The following is a 16215-nucleotide window of genomic DNA, read 5'->3' on the forward strand; positions in this document are numbered from 1 at the left end:
ACGGAAAACTAAAGTCACAAATAGCATATAATTAAAAACAAACTATTAGACACCACAAACAACACCTTAGTCTCACAAAAACAAAATAAAGTACTATACAATAATACCTACAATTTTCTAATAACATAGAAACTAAAAAATATTATCTAATAATGAAAAAACTGTCCGGCCAGCTTTTCAAAATAACAAAAAAATGTACTTTATTTTTTACCATTTATTATTGATCAATGAAATTGTACAAAAATACATTTTTAGAAAAAAACAATACGATTTGATGTTTCTTAGGGGAGGCGAATAAGGACAAAATACTTCCGTCTGGAAAGCTAAAATGCCTTTAAGTTACAATTGACAAAAAGAAAACAGCTCGCCCATCCCGACTGGTACGGTATTGAATGCAGGGGTTTAAGAAATGTAGAAAAAACTAATAGATACAGGTCAAGTTTTACTTGTTCATATGTTAATGTACTTTTGGTAGAGGCTCTAGCGCCAAACTCATTATCTTAAAAAAACCACAATCAAAACCTTTCTTTCATAGAACGTTTATTCCACTGAAAGTTTGCCATCCTGGATGGCACAAAACTTTGAGTATGAAATTAACTCTAACCGTTTTCTTTACTCAAACTAGCAAAACCTTTCATTGGATGTAACGGTATAACAAATATATCCAAACAAGAAAACGCTCTTCTCGAAATCCATAAAATAACTGTGAATCTCGTTCTCAAAGACTTGAGAGTTGCTACTATACTTCAACGTCGTCAGATATAATTAATGTTTGCGAGCGATTACGGTTTTGTATTAAAATTGAAAACGATATTTTGTTGTTTGAAGAGATTATTCCATTGAGGCTGATTTTATCTCGAGAAGTGTGTACTTCAAAAACCTTAAGTTAAGCGGAGTTGTTGCATCGTCAAGTGGGCAAAGCGAGTTAAGGGAGTAAGGTTATGCCAAAAAATCATTTTCTTAAATACTTATTATCAAAATACATATATACGAAAATAGTTATAACACTAACAAGGTCTTTTTAACGCAATTAAACTGATCGTGTAACAAAAGATAAAAAACATGGTGTAAAATTTGATGGGTGTAAAGCATAAACCAAACCACCCAACGTCGAAATAAAAAAGAGGACTTTAGTACAAACATTTTTCGTCTCGCTTGTTCATCAAACATTTTTAATACAATAATTTGATCAAATAAAGGATGAAACACAATCCATAAATAAAGAGAATTAGAGATAGAAATATTTATTCATGGATTGTGTTTCATTTTTTATTCAGGACGAGATGGAGTTTTTACAAGCTGTTATTTGATTTGGTTGGTCGTTAACCAGTAATAAAACAATTTTGTTACTTTTTCTAAAGAACGCGTCATTTTTATTACTTCGAAATGACCAATTATTAAAGTATCTTATAAAAACTCCATCTCATCTGCTTTATTCTTGAGTGCAATATTGGTCTTGCGCATACGAATGAGGAAAGTTATCCAAAACATGGCAAGAAGACACGTGATTCTGGCGTTCGATAGCCTACGTCATGTTTTTCAACGAAGTGAGATGATGATGATTATGTAGACTGAAATCATGTTGACTGTTCATTAATCCACCTTTCAGCGATATACCTATCAATACCTATCAACCGGCTTCATATTTCACGTCAATCTTTCCTGGTAAACTCGAACCCAGACTCTTTAAGAGTTATAGGTGTTAATCTCTCATAATCAAGCATTTGCAGACTTAAAATACACCCAAGCTTGAATTAACAAAGCTTCTCTTCACATCAAGATTTGATATTCAGTTTGGTGTGAACATCTGCATCAACATCCTCTTCGCCTTCTTCCTCTTCGCCTTCCTGGGCCCCCGTGCTTTCCGCACACGGATACTTAGACATAGCGTGATATCCCTTAGGTAAGTTCTTGATACTTGGCATTTTAGCAGCAAAATATGCTATACCAGCAACCATGAGGCTTATAACAACAAGCGATAAACAGATGATTGCAAATTTAGCGGAAAGCGGCATGGCAACAGCCGGCTTGATGGTATGTTTCTTGTCCGAATCTGTTTTATGTTTAAATTCCAAAGAACGTTTGCAATGTCTTAAATTGTCATCAGCCTCTAAGTGCGGCTCACATGCTGGAACGCATTCACCTCTAGTGCAGTCACAGTATTGTGAACAATCAACACACTCAGTTGCGAATAAGTTCGGTGACGGACATCCTTCGCGGCAGTGTGTTCCACAAATTTCCGTTTCGTTAATTTTGATGTTGAAGACATTCTTGATATCACAAGTACCGGAGAATTTGAGTCTCCATTTCAATACCTTGTGACTCCAATCTTTACTGGACGCGTCACGGATGGTCAACTTCCACTTCCCTTTAGGTGATTCGTCCCAATGTAGAACGGTGAGGAATTCCCAATTTTCGAATCCTTTAGTATAGGACGTATCACGAGCACGCTGTCTCAAGATATCCGACCGTGTACCTGAGGGTGAGGTCAACACGATTGAATGTTTTCCACGTTGCGTGTGATAAGCACGGCCACGCCCAAATTGTAATGTGATAGCAACATGTACGTGCTCCACTTTGGTCACGCATTTGTCTTGCTCGACAACGCACGAATCTGTCTCAATAAAGGAAGTAATTTTGTCTGTCGACCCGGATTTAGACAGATCAACAACTTTGACATCCGTCTCGCAGATGTGTTGTTTCTTAGCTGTTTTCCAATCGGAGCTAGATGCAACTTCTACCAATTTGTTAGTGTCCAGAGCACCGAATCCGAATTTGACATTGACTTTGTGTCCAGCACCGTTGGTTTGCCAATCTGAATCATCAGGACTAATGACTTTAGAGGTTTGAGCTACTAGATGTTGTAAATCACGCCATGTCAGTTTACGGTTTGCTTCTAACACCAAAGCAAATATACCTAAAATAAACAGTAATAACTATATATAAATGATGATCGACTATGTTTTTCATATCATATTTTTTTGCCTAGTGTTTGTCTGAGATATCGTGAAAAATCCGGGGTAAGGCTCTGAAGAAGAAATATATGCAGGGGGGTTTGACCTCGTTTTCTTTGTGGAACAGTAGCTAGAAATTAGAAATTTAACCGATTGAATGGAACTTTATACGTTTTTGTGGTAAACGTTAGCAAATAATACTTTGATAGTTTTTATTGATAAAGTTCTTACAGCTGTATAAAATTGCAGTAAATCGAAAATGGAGGAAGAAAGCAAAACATCAACAATGAACTGATTAGGAAACGTCAGAATCAAAGCCATCATTTTTCTTACCTGCGGCCAGAGGTGCGGCGGCTGAAGTGCCCGTATGGGTGTGCGTGCATTTGCCACTCAAGTCAGTGGTTGAGATCTGTTTATCTCGATTCCCCGTTGGTTCTCCGCTACTGTACGTCACCGCAAAGGTGCCCGGGCATGCTTCAGAATACCAAGGTTTGCGACCACAATTATCTACAGCTCCAATGGAAATGGTGAAAGGTGAATTGATGTAACCATCACATGAACAGTAATCACTGTATCGGCCACCATTACCGGTCGCCCATACGAAGATAGAGCCACGCCCTTTACGCCCTTTCTTGATACCTGAAAAAAGGAATAAAATCCATTAGAAAGAAACTCAAGGCATCAAAAATTTATTTTATAGAAGTTTTTCGTTGTTTGGCTCTCATTAAAAAAAATCATTTCAGTTCGAATTTCAAATAATTGCTTGAACATACCATTTCTGAAGGCTTTCTTAGCTAACGGTCCTGGACCGTCGACAGTTTTACCGTCGTCGTCGGGTCCCCACGAGCTGCTGTAAATATCAATGAAATCTGACGCAAAAGACAACGAGCCTGTGAATGAAAGAAATTATATTATCAATTTTATCAAATTATAACTCAGTTCTATTTTGGTTAATAAATCCAGATAAATCTCCTAGTTGGACCTTTAAGGGCCGAAAACTTTTTTTCGAAATTGAATTCGGATCTATTGAATGTCTGGAGCCGATTTCAAAGGATTTTTACCATATTTTTCCTTGGAATATTCTGAGGGATTTTTCATTGCCTGATCAAATTTGATCGTAGAAAATGACGTCATTATTAATTATCTTAAGAACCTACCATTGTGGCTTTAATCTGTCTACAACGTACCTGCTTCTACAGCATCAGTTACTTCGCCATCCAGCATTCTTATGCCGCCCACACGACTATTGTACGCCACACCACGCCCACAAACACCATTGCCTCGTTCACCAGCCACCTCTCCTGCACATCTGATTGAAGAAAAATGAAAATGTTTGGAATTATAAAAAAACTGATAATTACTATCTATAGCAACGAAACAACAGAAAACCACCGCAACAGAAAACGAAATATCATATGGTCCAACCCCCCATTTAGTGCAAATGTTAAAACCAATGTTGCAAAAAGATTAGTTTACTTTGTCATGAAAAACTTTCCAAAAAATCACAGACTTCAAACTTTATAACAGAAATAATCTCAAAGTTAGTTACAGATGTATGCCAAATGTTTCAAACATCATTTCCTCCCATAACAAAAAATCCTCAACTCAAACGAACCAGAACCAGAACCACTAAACGTCAAACAATGCAACTGCAGAAGAAAAACTGACTGTCCGTTAAACGGCAAATGTCTCCAAAACGAAGTCATTTATCAATGCAAAATCGAAGAGTCCGAAACAAACATAGAAAAATTTTATATGGGCTAAACAGCAAACACCTTCAAACAAAGATGGTACGGACATAAACACACCTTCAAATATGAAACCAAAAGAGCGTAAACAGAGTTATCCAACCACGTTTGGGACCTACAAATTAAAAATATACAGCCGAAATTGTCATGGAAAATTATCGACCACGCCCACCCGTATGTTAATGGCTCAAAAAAATGTAACCTCTGTCTCACAGAAAAATTTCATATAATTACGTCAGAACTCGATCTCGTTAACCAGAGATCTGAACTTATTTCTAAATGTCGTCATAACAACAAATTTATTCTAAAAAACTTCGAATCGGTCCCCCCGGACAAATCATAAATTTTATTTTCAATACTTTTTAATGCTTTCATCATTGTTTTTATTACCTAGTTTTATTGCACTAACTATCCAGTTTTTTAACTTTTTACGTCGAATTTCAATTTTTTCCAATCATTTTGTACATATGAATACCGTAAATCACCGATTAAGCGCCCGGCTTGAATTAGTGCCCCGCTCGAAAAAACGCCCCCCATTTAGTTAAAATAATTTTATAAGCGCCCCGCTCGAATAAGCGCCCCCCTTTGAATAAGCCACCCCCCTCCAGGGAGGGGCGCTTATTCGAATTGGTGGCCTAGGCTAATTTCCGGGATAAGAATTTCTCTTCAGATGATTAACAGTCGAAAAAAATTGGAACAAAAATAAAAATCAAGGTCTTTTAGCTTTCTTTTTTTTCTGTTTCTTATTGGATTTTTCTTTTATTCATCCTTTTTTGAAGTTAAGTTTAAGCAGATTCCGAATTTGTTGATATACGAATTTCTGAAATAAAAAAATAAGCGCCCCGCTTGAATAAGTGCCCCTCTCAGAGCCTGAAAAATTTAAAAAGCGCACGGGCGCTTAATCGGTGATTTACGGTAGTGTGAAAACACGAAACTCAGAGTAATGTACTTTTATACTTAGTTTTTTTAAATGGAAGATAACTTTTAAAAATATTGATCTACAGCAACGATGATGGTATAAGACCGAAAAGCTTTTGCTTCAATTTTAACCAAATATTGTTCTGTTTTTTTTCCTTAACTGTTAAAGTAGTTCTCCAGAAAGACTGCAAATTAGTAGGGGCCAACCTTTGATCTGCAGCATCTTTCGTGGGACTCGACCGCACGTGATTGGTTCGAAAGTAGATAGGATTTTGAGACTTTTTTGAGTGGGACAAAACTTATAACCTCCAAGATTAGTAAAAAATTGACGATTTTTAGAAAAAAAAATTTTCGAAAGTAGATAGGATTTTGAGACTTTTTTGAGTGGGACAAAACTTATAACCTCCAAGATTAGTAAAAAATTGACGATTTTTAGAAAAAAAAATTTTCGAAAGTAGATAGGATTTTGAGACTTTTTTGAGTGGGACAAAACTTATAACCTCCAAGATTAGTAAAAAATTGACGATTTTTAAAAGTCGAATTCAACAAAAATTATTGTTATCATCGGATGGAGCATGAAATTCTAAGCAAAAAGTACACTACAAAAGGTCTTATACTAATACACACAGAAAGATATGACGATTTAAAATTTGATATCCTGTGGAAAAACTGTGGAATCTGTTACGTTTTAGACAAAATTTGACTTCAATCGTACCCTAACTGACAGAATTTTGAACTTCGAAAGCCTGATTTCTTTATATATTTGAGTAAAAGACGTGTTGCAGTATACTTTTTTTTCTCATAATTTCATGCTTTATACTATGATATCGATCATTTTCGGGGTTAGAAATTTTGCCTACATCGTCAGTTTTTTTACCATAAAAACTTTTGCCAGCCTAATTCGCAAGCCCTCTCTCTCGAGAAAAATTCTATATAATCCTATATAATTTCGAACCAATCACATGCGGTTGAGTCCCACGAAAGATGCTACGGATCAAAGGTTGGCCCCTTTCTAAAATGGAATAATTGTTCTCAGTATATATTTGCTAAAAAAACAGGTGCTTTTTTGGTGCAAAAAAAGAACGAGGTTTTAAGTTAAGGTAAGTTATAAAATTGATGCTGTCAGATTTTTCCATGGAGAATTAGCCCGGGGTCTACTTAAAGATTTTATAGACTAGATGGCGCGATTAAATGGCCCGGTAATATATGGCAAAATACTTTTGCTTAGATTTTAGTTGTTTTTGGAGGTAAAAAAAGAATGAAGCGATGTTTTTATTTGAGAATAAGGGATTACAAATAGCTGATATTGATGTTTGTTTCTCATTTTTGATTATATCTTTGAGCTCCAAGTAGTTTTATTGTTATTTGGATTTTTAACATTCTCTCAAAATGGTGACCTCGCCAAACGCTCCTAGTCTACTTCACTACGTCATAAAAATTATCAAAAAGCTAGATTCTAGTCTAATGGGGAATTGAAAATTTTCTGTATTAAGTCCGAAGATGTTTTAAGGATTTACTAAATACTTTCTTCTCTCACTACAGAACATCGAGGAGGGGCATTCGTTTGTAAACAGGAAACTTATAATCAAGAAAAATCTCAATAATTAAGGAATTAATTAGTAGCACATGATCAACATCATTGAATTAAACTGCTCGACTATATATAAAAACAACTTAAATTAAAATTAGGTACTTTCCATGACAACGACTTAATTCCTAAAGCAATATAGTTGGAATGTCAGTAATTATGTCACTTCATTTAGATTTCCATATTTCTGCAATGCTACAAACACATCTAGTGGCAACTAGACGGTTCCCGTCGTCGCAAACGCCGGTTAACGGTTTTGCTTGTTGCACATCAAAAGCCTTTAAAATACTATAATGTGGGTTAATTCCTGACATCGTTTTGGTTTAAAATGCTGAATACAATAATAAAAATTATACTTCTAAACTTTCTACATTAGCCTCGATGATATGTCTTTTTAAGATAACGGAAGTTTGTGTTCAATGAAATGCCATAGTGACCCTGTCAAAATTATCGAGGGTACCCGTCGTTGCAGACGCCCAAAGGTGTCTGAGGCGGTGAGAGGGTTGCTTCTAGGAAAGAAAAAGCCTTAGTTGTGAAGGAGAGGCTCGCGCTTTGCGATTGAGCAGTGAAGGTTTTCCCGCTTGTTGGCTTCACATGCGGACAGCTTAAGACCGGCGCATATGCAATGCAACCAACATTGAAACCTTTTTAAATAATGTTAGACGAAGTTTAATCATCAACAACAATGTTGGATTTGGTTGCGTGTGTTGATATAAAATAATTCGAAATCGTGCAACAAAAATGCCACACCTTTTTATTTGAAAATTTGTGACGTCGCAGTACTTTTTCATGAAATTGACGTCAGAACTTTTTTCGCTTACAAATAGCAGTGAAGAGTCTTCTCTAATCCGAGTTTTCTACGCTTGTCAAACTTAGCGCGAGACTTTTTGTATCGAAGGAGGATAGGTTTTCCAGCCGCGGCGTTCAAATTTTAGAAACCTTGATATGTTACTGGGCTAGCGTTACAGAAATTTTTCATAAACTCTAAACTAAATTAGTATAGAAGATAGTTCTTAGCAAGGATAAAACAGGTTTCAATGAACTAAAAAGCACAATAAAGATGTTGATCGTCTTGACCGCAGTCAAATTATTATGTCAAACATTCCCATTCGACTAGTCTAGCAAGCTAGACGACTAATTCATAAGTAGAAATAAAGGAAAAAGTAATGTAGGGAACAATTTTAGTCGTGTAGAAACCTTTGTGCACTAACTCCAAACAAAAGAAAAGTGTCAATGTTGCAATTATAACTTTTTTCCGCTCAAAAAAAATTCTTGAAAAAAAAAATGTGTTGATTTGTGTGTTAAAATTTTTTCATTTGAGTTGATCTTGTTTTTGAGAGTTTTTTGTTGCTTGATAAATTATTTTCTCGCTACGCAAGTTTCTGCGTAGCTAGCTGGGAATTCTAAAAGGCCGGAACACCGGATTCTTCCAGTCGTTTATACAAACTAAATCCCGTAACAATAATCATATTGTCATATAACTACTGCCTATACTACTGTATTACGTGCATTATAAACGACTCCAGTCTACCATTCGACTACTTTTGCCAACAAGATTGCCAACATTCTACATTAAAAATTACCACTTTTTGAATAATCATTCTTACAATCACTATAAATTTCTCATTTGCATTCAGCAAATAATTAACTTAATTTCATATGAAAATTTCAGCGCCAAAGACCAACTACCATAGAAGAGCCACAGAAAAACCATATAGTCTTACCTAGTGCCATGTTTATTGATTCGATCTGATGTGTATCTTGGCATTGGGTCATTATCATTCCCGTTATAATCATGACTTGCACGTGCCTCATAGTTCCGTTTCAGATCAGGGTGAGTATACTCCAGACCATCGTCAAGGATACATACTACAACACCTTGACCGGTGATGTTTTTCTCCCAAACAGGTGCAACATTAATATCCAATGATTCGTAACCATGATATTGTGAACATCTACTCTTGGTTTGACCTAAATGAATGAAAAAAGAATTTTGAAAGTCTAGAAGACTTCATCTATGAAACAAACATAATTGCCATTTTTAAGGCAAGTTTCATAAACTGGGATGTCTACAATGATATGCAATATACAGTTATTGAATAAGCTGATCCCCTCAAAGGCAAGCTCCTTGGACACCCCTTAGTAGCAATTCCAATTCCAAACTATAATTTAAAATGGCTTGGAGGTGTTCCCATAAAATTATTTTAAAATTACACCCCCCTGAACCTTAGGATAAAACTTAAAACCATGCATACTGATAAAGACTGTCCCTAGGAGGCTCGATTATTACTCTTTGAGCAAGATTTATCTTTCTCAACCCTCTGAGTTACCTGGTTTCTTTTTTATAGGTTTATGGGTCAGAATTGCGGCTGAGTACATAAATTTTATTAACATTAAGACTTTGACTAGACTGTTTTTGATGCTATGACAAGCAAGAGAGTCAAAAATCAATCGAAAAAAGTGATAGTTCCAATTAAGCTGTTTTGAAAAATCAGTATTAGAAAATCAATATTTTGAATCCATGAAAACTTTAAAAATAGAAGAGATTATTATAATGTAGATTATTTTAAATCTACCAGCAAAATTATATTGCATAAGAAACCACATTTTCAAGAATTTTTATAAAAATCACACTATAAGATTTAAAAGATATGAATATCAATTTAAATAGAATTTACGTTCTAGAAGAGTGTTCAAAGAAGAGGAACGAAACATTAGCATTAATCTTTAATCAAGTTTAGACAGTCTGAAATAAAATTGTATGCAAAAAAGCTTCTTTGAGAAATATTGTCATTTCCAGAGAGTATAAGATGCAGAATATGGTGAGAAACCCTATCAAGTATCATAATGGGAAAACTAAAACACTCTTTGATTTGGTTTTTCTCCTTTCTATATGTAAAAGCTTTTAAAAATAGCCCATAATTCCATATATAGAACTCCAGGACTCAAGAATACTAATTTGCAGTCCAACAGAGGTGTGCTACTGAGGTTAGAGAAATTTGGGGCTTATCTTGTTGGAAATTCATGCAAATTTTGTTAAAAAATGTAACCCTGAAGAGGACTGCATTCTTTGGGTTACGAGTCAAATAGCAAAAGGTCTAATTATAACTAGAGATAAAACGGTATCGTGAAAAAGCAAAATGTCCATTAATGTGTCATTGTTTTAAGGCTGCGGTCACAAATAACTTGTGTTCACATTGTTTTTTAGGTAAAAAAATGAGTCGGTCAGTCGGTTGGTCAGTTAGTTGAATTACTTTGATTTACAAAGCGTTTTTACCTCACACAGAACAAAAGAAAATAGCAAAAGAACAAAGGAATTACCCATAGCTACCATTTTGCAACCATGGGGAATCACGTATTTACGGAAATGGGAATCATTATATCGAATAAAGCATCTTCTGAAAATTTCATTCTTCCCCATAAATGCGAAAATGAAAAATGAAGAAACTTTCGTTTTCTAATTGTCTTTTTAATCTGTCATGAAATGTTATAAAATTCCTTATTGAGTGACACGTTCTTCAAAGAGGTTTATAAAATGACGTAGAATAAAAAAACTGTGAAAATGGATTACACAACCACGGAGCACTGACTTTTAGTTTTAAATGACTTCTTCTCACTTGTTTGGTTTCCGTAATAAAAAGAAAGTTGTTATTGTGAACTTTGAACATGCTTTAAATGGAGGTATTTCAACTTAATGTTGGTGAAAAAACGTTGGAAAAATGGATTTTAAAACTATGAGTCTGGCAAAAATCAAATCTATCAGAAATCGAAAATAAACAGTCAGCTGTTTTGCCGTGTTTACATAGACGGTTTTTCAAAGCGGTCCTTGGATTTCGAGATGCAAACCCTATTTTGTTCAAATGTGGTGAAGTTGAATTCTTGTGCGATCAAAATTGAAAAAAGATGGCGGGTAAAGCGAAGGATGGAATGGATAAAATTGGATTTAATTCTGAGAATTTTGCAACTTTCTGACTCAAAGATTCGGAAAAGTAAGAAAAATTATCAGTCGGTCAGGCGGCAATCACAAATATCTTTGTTTCGCGTCGCCCGACCGACTCTCAAAAATTGAGTAGAATTGAGTTGGTGAGTTGGTAAATTTGTCTGACTTTTTCTGTCAATGACCTTTCCTTCGTTCAAAAATTTTTTTATTGCCGATTTTTTGAGAGCGATTTCTAGCACATGCGCAGCATTTTGACTTTTTTTATCATTACATGCGCCATTATGGGGTCGGACAGTGTTCAAAGGTCATAAATTTAAACCACCCATTACATGCGGTTGTTTTGGCTGCTGGCTGGCTGGAAGTTTCCTCCAAAAATGCACTCCAAAAATGGAAGGAAAAATGGAAACCCGAAATTTTTTACGACCGACCGACCGACTGACTGACTCACTTTTTAGACCCAACGAGGACGCAAAATTAAAATATTTGTGATTGCCGCCTCAGACGAAGCAAACGTGTCAATCGAAAAACTTCAAACAAAAATTGAATCAATCGAACATGATGGAATAATCGCAATTTGATTGTCGAACATAACGTCAAACGGCCGATTCCTGGGTAATATTCAATTGTGTTTGATTGCGTTCGAGTAAGGTTAGATTAGGCGAACCCGAAAAAAATTTTTGTTTCCGGTCCACCGTCCGGGTGAAAATTTATTTCGTCGTCACCCGGCCGCATTTTTTTTTCGTACATCATCGTTAGGGTTAGGGTTGTTTGTTTGTTTGGAAAACTTTCGTGAATCAGTCTTTGAGGCGGGTGATTTATCGCACGTGATATTTTATATTCTACTGTAAAATGCACGCCTAGAAATCACTTGGAATGAAGGGGTTATCCTGATCATTGTTATATAAATGAAATTTTATTCATCTCAAACTAAACCCTGCATTGTATTTGTTAATTCTTGCTTGCAACTCAACTTTTAAGAATGTTTTTTTTATATACAACTTGGTTTTTATAGAAGAATCATGCTGATTTGTGAGTAAAATAAATAGAAACATTCACAAAGTGGGGAATTTTCAGTAAGTAAACAGCTTTGTTTTTATAAAAGGAATCATGCTGACTTGTGAGTAAAATAAAAAGAAACATTCATAAAGTGAGGATTTAAAAAATTGGGGAAATGTTTCTCTCACTCTACTTTTTTCTCAAAAAAGTTCACTTCGTAATCAGGAGCCTTTAGCAATTGAAGATAAATATTCAAAATGAAAGAGAATGCCAGTTCTTAGAGATATTGTAACACAATTGAAAATATAAACGATGAAAATTAAGTATTTGAATAATCGCACGCCTAGACCACCGTAAATCAAAATCTAGGCGTGCGATGATCACACGTGAATTTTTCTTATGCCGAAGCCTGTAGCAGTGTCAAGTTACTACAGATTTAAGGTAAAGAAGACCATCATTTTAACTTCTACGAGTGCTTTAAAAAATCGAGTTTTGGGATCGAAATTTAGCAAAAAAATTTTTTTGCGGCCGGCCGGGTGAGTGTTTTTTTCGTCACCCGGTGGACCGGAAACAAAAATATTTTTAGGGTTCGCCTTAGTTCAATTGATAGTTGACTATGTTCGTTTGGTCCGATTGATTGTCAATTATATTCAATTAATCTTTGATTTCGTTCAATTACGATTATGTTCGATGAGTTTATTGAGATTAAATTAAATTAGATCACTCCGTTTGGGCTTTTTAGCGTGGACGGCCGAGCGCTTAAGTACCATATCAAAGCGAATAAAATCTAATACAATTGAATCAATCAATCGTAATCAAATACAATTAAACATAATCAAAGCGATTAAACAGCAAATCGGGTGATATTCGATTGCGATTTGATTGCGTTTAACAATCGAATTGCAATTATTATGAAAATTGCAATTATTCGATTGCGTTCAATTGATTCGGCATTCGATTCGTTCGATTGACACCGCTTGACACCGCCTGGGCGAACACAAGTTATACCGTAAGACGGTCTAATCTCTACATCCGTCTTCTAATTTTGACACCCTTCTTTAGAGATAGGAATAATATGAAAGTCGGAATCGGTGATTGAAAAAGATTTTTCCTCCCTTTCCACTAAGCAAATTAAAAAATTTCGACCTTTTTTTAATTTTTCAGCTCTAGAAAAGGGTGTTGAATTTAGAGGAGGGATGTCAACATTAGACCAAGTTACGGTAGTATTTGTGATCCCAGCCTAATGGGCCATTCAGAAAATTTTTGTTACCCCCCTTGGAAGACGTGCATTTTTTAATTTTTTCTAGCCTCGGAAATAATTTTTCTTTTCCAGTGGTGGTCGGAAATTCCGATAAAAATCCATGTACTTTTGCAAAATGCATCGGAAATTCCACAATTTTTTACCTTTTTAAATTCAATTGCCATGGAAATTCATACATTTTCTTCTTTCGCCTTGGAAATTTCGAATTTTGGCGAAAGCTTTTGCCCTTGGAAATCCTGTGTCGTCCGCCCCCCTGTTACAGACAAATTCTGGAATGGCCCAATGCTGGAGTTTTTTAATCATTCAATTGAACTAGCAATAGATAAAAATTTATCAAAATATTTATTGATTGAAATTTAACTCACCAGTATTTTTTAAATACCATTGAAGTCGATAATCGGGATCTTCAACATATCCTCTTCTTTTCCGGCTCAAAATCTTTTGTTGCTCAGCAAACAAAACATTTTTGTGGCTTTTAAGGTTTTGATGGTGATCATCTGCACTTCTTCTACTTCTTTTGTTGACATCTTTGTTTTCAAATATATAATGATCTTCAATACTTCCAAGTGGTCCATGAAAATGAAAGCCCTGATTTTCAGCCACGTCTCTTGCAACGCGTGCTCCTCCTTGGATTTCTACAGCCCATGTATTTGTATATACATGACTTCCATCAATAGAGTCATGGAATTCATCATCCGGGCTAGCTATCGTTACAGACAAACAAAGTAAAATAAGCCATTTCAAAGAAGAAACAACAGCCAAAAATTTCATAATAAAAATATATGAAATTTGTAGATCAGTGTGTAAGCAGATAAAAAATAAATCAAACTAAAACGGATCAGGCCAAGTGGCCTTTACTCTTTGAAATTAAAGTCTTTACTTTGATTTAGGTCATCTTTCAACTTGTATCTTTCCCTCAAAGGTGACTGGAGATTGTGATTTTGAAACTTGTTTGCACCAAAATTTTTATTTTCCACTCGATTCGTCAAATCATATACAAATCCGGCTAGACTTTTTGAGCCGGGCACTCCAGAAGGCGCCCAAATAGTGATCATCGACCCAAGGCAAAATTTTAAATCAGGCAGTTAAATGGTTTCGTCATCTTAGCAATGTTTACTTTCCGGAGCCGATTTTTCCCTGCCCGGTGATTTCTTCTCGTGAGAGCAAAGCGAGCGCACGATATGTATCTTCCGCTTTGGATTTTTTTTTTTTTTAGAATGTTGCACTTTGTTATACTCTGTTATATTATGATAATTATTTTAACTAAACACAAAAGAAGAAGATATATATACAATTAAATTTTCCTGGGTCGTTACCCGTACTGTTTTTTCTATTTTATACTTTTATATTTAGGCTGCATGCATCCCCTCTGACTGATATGATTCCCGGGGGGGGCACTCAAGGTAAATGACCTACCAGACGTTCGGCCCTTAAGGGTAGGTTTTTCATAGTTCAGCTAGTGCACTGTAAGGGTATGAAATTACAAGACTGCACTGAACTGCACTGTAAGGGTAGGAAATTTTGGTAAAAGACCAATTTTTTGGTAAAATTATCACAAAATTGGTCAATTTTGGAGGAAAAATTCCACATTTTCTTGGAAAATTGCAAAAATTTTCGCCCTTACGGGCAAGAAATTTGGAAAAAGTGCACTGTAAGGGTATGATTTTTCATGGAAATTCACTGCACTGTAAGGGTCCGATTTTAGAAGCCAAATTTTGGGCCGAACGTATGGTCGATTTCAGATCGAGTGCCCCCCCCCGGGATATGATTTGATATAACAAAATAAATTCTGGGGATGCGCGCAGCCTACTTCCGTTTCGATTATACACCTTTCCCGAGTTTATTTCGACTTTTTGAAAAAGTAAACACTATTCCAAAACCCTGCTCTACTTCCAATTAATTTAGAAAGATTCTATTACGAAATACAAAATCAGCAAAAAAAGAATTATGTTAAAAACTCTTTCGGTTCCTTAGATATTTCAATTTTAAAGTTTTTTCTTAAACAAAAGTATCCCATGGAAACGTAATAGAAACGAGGCCCGGTAGGATAAAATATCTTTTAAGCTACCGTGAAAAGCACAAGTCGAAATCATATATCGACGCTGTGCCGACGAATAGAGATTTTATTCAGCGCGCAATCAATGAAGACAAATAAGTAACCATGACGAACATCCAAGATCTTGGATGAAGTTCAAAGTTGATATTTTTATTCCCGTCGTTGAAAACACAATTAAAAAAGCCATCAATGCTTTTTAAAAAAGAGTCAGTGATAGAGAATCATAACATAAAGTTTGTCTATTATTTCGATTCAATTAAAGTGACATTTCCATAATCAACATAAAAGGGGTTGCGGAACGACCGTTCCGTTTTCGCAAAGCGAAGAAATTTCGACACTAACAAATTATTTTTATAAGTCAAACTTTTATCGGATTGATAATGTTTTCCAACTGAACTTTTTTTTTTTATAAGAATTTTATAAGAACAATACGAGGCTCAAAAATTAAATACGCCGGGTTTTGAGCAATTCAAAAACAATTTCAGGCTCAAAGTGCAAAAAAGGACAGCCAAACCTTTAAAAAAATTTACTGGTTCTTATAAAAAATAGTGCAAGTGACAAAAAAGAACACATGTTTCTTGTGCAATGGCTGAATGACCAACAACAAAGATATTAGGCTGGTAGTATATCAGAATAAATTTAAAGACTTTTATCCCATCTTTTTGTGAGTTTTTGAAACAATTACTTAGCTCTCTATAAAACTTTTACAAAGACAAATTTATCAACAATTCAAAAATTATATTATACATTTCCC

At 35.2% G+C, this 16215-nt stretch overlaps 1 protein-coding gene across 1 annotated transcript; it reads right to left on the reverse strand.

The window, feature by feature from the left end:
- Window positions 1-934: 934 nt before the first annotated feature.
- On the reverse strand, window positions 935-14392 carry LOC136804212 (neuroendocrine convertase 2-like). The gene is made up of 6 exons (XM_067060914.1): window positions 13771-14392; window positions 8933-9179; window positions 4142-4263; window positions 3728-3844; window positions 3288-3593; window positions 935-2917 (listed from the first exon to the last, which is right to left on the reverse strand). The coding sequence occupies exons 1-6, from the start codon at window positions 14174-14176 to the stop codon at window positions 1776-1778; spliced, it is 2340 nt and encodes a 779-aa protein (XP_066917015.1). The 5' UTR covers window positions 14177-14392; the 3' UTR covers window positions 935-1775.
- Between the last annotated feature and the right edge of the window lie 1823 nt (window positions 14393-16215).

The sequence above is a fragment of the Clytia hemisphaerica genome, unplaced genomic scaffold (genome assembly GCF_902728285.1).
Source record: "Clytia hemisphaerica strain Z4C2 unplaced genomic scaffold, Clytia hemisphaerica genome assembly, whole genome shotgun sequence".
Lineage (NCBI taxonomy): Eukaryota > Metazoa > Cnidaria > Hydrozoa > Leptothecata > Clytiidae > Clytia > Clytia hemisphaerica.